The sequence below is a fragment of the Primulina huaijiensis genome, chromosome 10 (assembly GCF_012295235.1).
Source record: "Primulina huaijiensis isolate GDHJ02 chromosome 10, ASM1229523v2, whole genome shotgun sequence".
Classification (NCBI taxonomy): Eukaryota; Viridiplantae; Streptophyta; class Magnoliopsida; order Lamiales; family Gesneriaceae; genus Primulina; species Primulina huaijiensis.
Genome location: NC_133315.1, coordinates 521,879 through 523,555, shown reverse-complemented (window position 1 = coordinate 523,555; position 1,677 = coordinate 521,879). Strand labels below are relative to the sequence as shown.

At 25.8% G+C, this 1,677-nt stretch overlaps 1 protein-coding gene across 1 annotated transcript in view; it reads right to left on the bottom strand.

The window, feature by feature from the left end:
• Positions 1 to 914: 914 nt before the first annotated feature.
• Positions 915 to 1,677, bottom strand: part of LOC140987027 (small ribosomal subunit protein eS10z-like) — a 4,228-nt gene continuing 3,465 nt past the window's right edge. Inside the window, exon 5 of the mRNA XM_073455455.1 lies at positions 915 to 1,117. Within this exon, the coding sequence (XP_073311556.1) occupies positions 1,052 to 1,117 (66 nt within the window). The 3' untranslated portion in view covers positions 915 to 1,051. The remainder of the gene's footprint in view (positions 1,118 to 1,677) is intronic.

Here is a 1,677-nt window from a genome sequence, read left to right as displayed (position 1 = left end):
GATAATATGTATTTAAATAATGGGAGTTGATATTTACACTTAATTTTATGTTATATACACTTTCATCAAATATGGGACGTTACAAATCTTTAAAAATCGATATGTATTTAATTAATTGGAATTGATATTTATACTCTATTTTATATTATCTACACTCCAATTCTTGTGTAAAATATGTGTCAATTTTTTTACAAATGAAGTGTAAACATAAAGTCCCTTAATTAATTTGTTTATTTATTATAATGTTTTATTTGACTGATTATATTTCAAAATTTTGTATAAGAATAATAGAATCGATTATACAAATTAATTTGATAAATATATAATTTTATTATGCATAAGAGTAATGAAATCTATTATAAAAATTAATTAGATTATGAATTTGTTAGAAATTTGATAAGATGGAGTTATAGTTTTATGAATTTATTACTTATTATAACAATATTATAAGATAAAACTCTAAAGAGTTGACTAAAATTATAATGATTGACTATAAAAAAAACATGTTTATTCAATTTTATATGTTTTGGTTGTAACGTAAATTATAATGACTATTATATAATGTATTTTNATGTATATATGTATGTATGTATGTATATAGATACACACACACACAATGACAATTAATAGAATTAATTTTATTTTACAGATTTGAAGTAAATCAACATGAATTGAATATTGATTCATTGGTAAATTTAAAACTAAAAAAACTAGTGAAATTAATCAATAAATTAAACTACCAAAAAACGGAACATTTTGTTGAAAATGAGACATTACAACACAAAGTGGATGACAAGAATTACCATCATGTTATGAACATACACAGGGCTAATCATAGGTGAAATTCGCAATCTTCGAAAAAAGACAACTTGATATTGATCCAAAGTAGACAACAACTTGATATTGATCCAAAGTAGAGAAAATCGTAGACAACACCGCAATACATTAAGGTTTTCTTAATGAAAAAAATTCGCTCAAGTCCTAATGAATAGTGACATCTGAATTTCCAACGAGCAAAAACTATGAAACAATGGAAAACCTAGCAGACAAGTTAACTGGGGGGCGCCCCGCCAAAGCCACCAGAACCTCGGCCAAAACCAGGACGACCACCGGCACCCTGCATTGTGATAGAAACTCAATTTGTAAACTGTGGATATTCAGAAACTTATGTCGCGTTTCTTATTTTGTGTATTCATACAAGACATGCTGAAGGATCCAAGAACAAAGATGAACAGCTAAAACTTGTACATTGAAGAAATAAGGGAACCCAACTAGTCCACTGACCACTGGTCGGAAAAGACTATTAACAACAATTACTTTCATCTCACCAAATAGAGATGTTATGATACAAAGGAAGAAAGTTTTAAGGGAAAATCAACCAGAAAATTTTCTAATAGGAAAATTATGGAATCTTCAGAGCCCCTTTATTTATTCGGTATAAGAATAATGAAATCTATTATAAAAATTAATTCGATTATAGAATTTATTTGTTAGAAATTTGATACGATGGAGTTATAGTTTTATGAATTGATTACTTATTATAACAATATTATAAGATAAAAATATAAAGAGTTGACTAAAATTATAATGATTGACTATAAAAAAAACATGTTTATTCAATTTTATATGTTTTGGTTATAATGTAAATTATAATGACTATTATATAATGTATTTTTA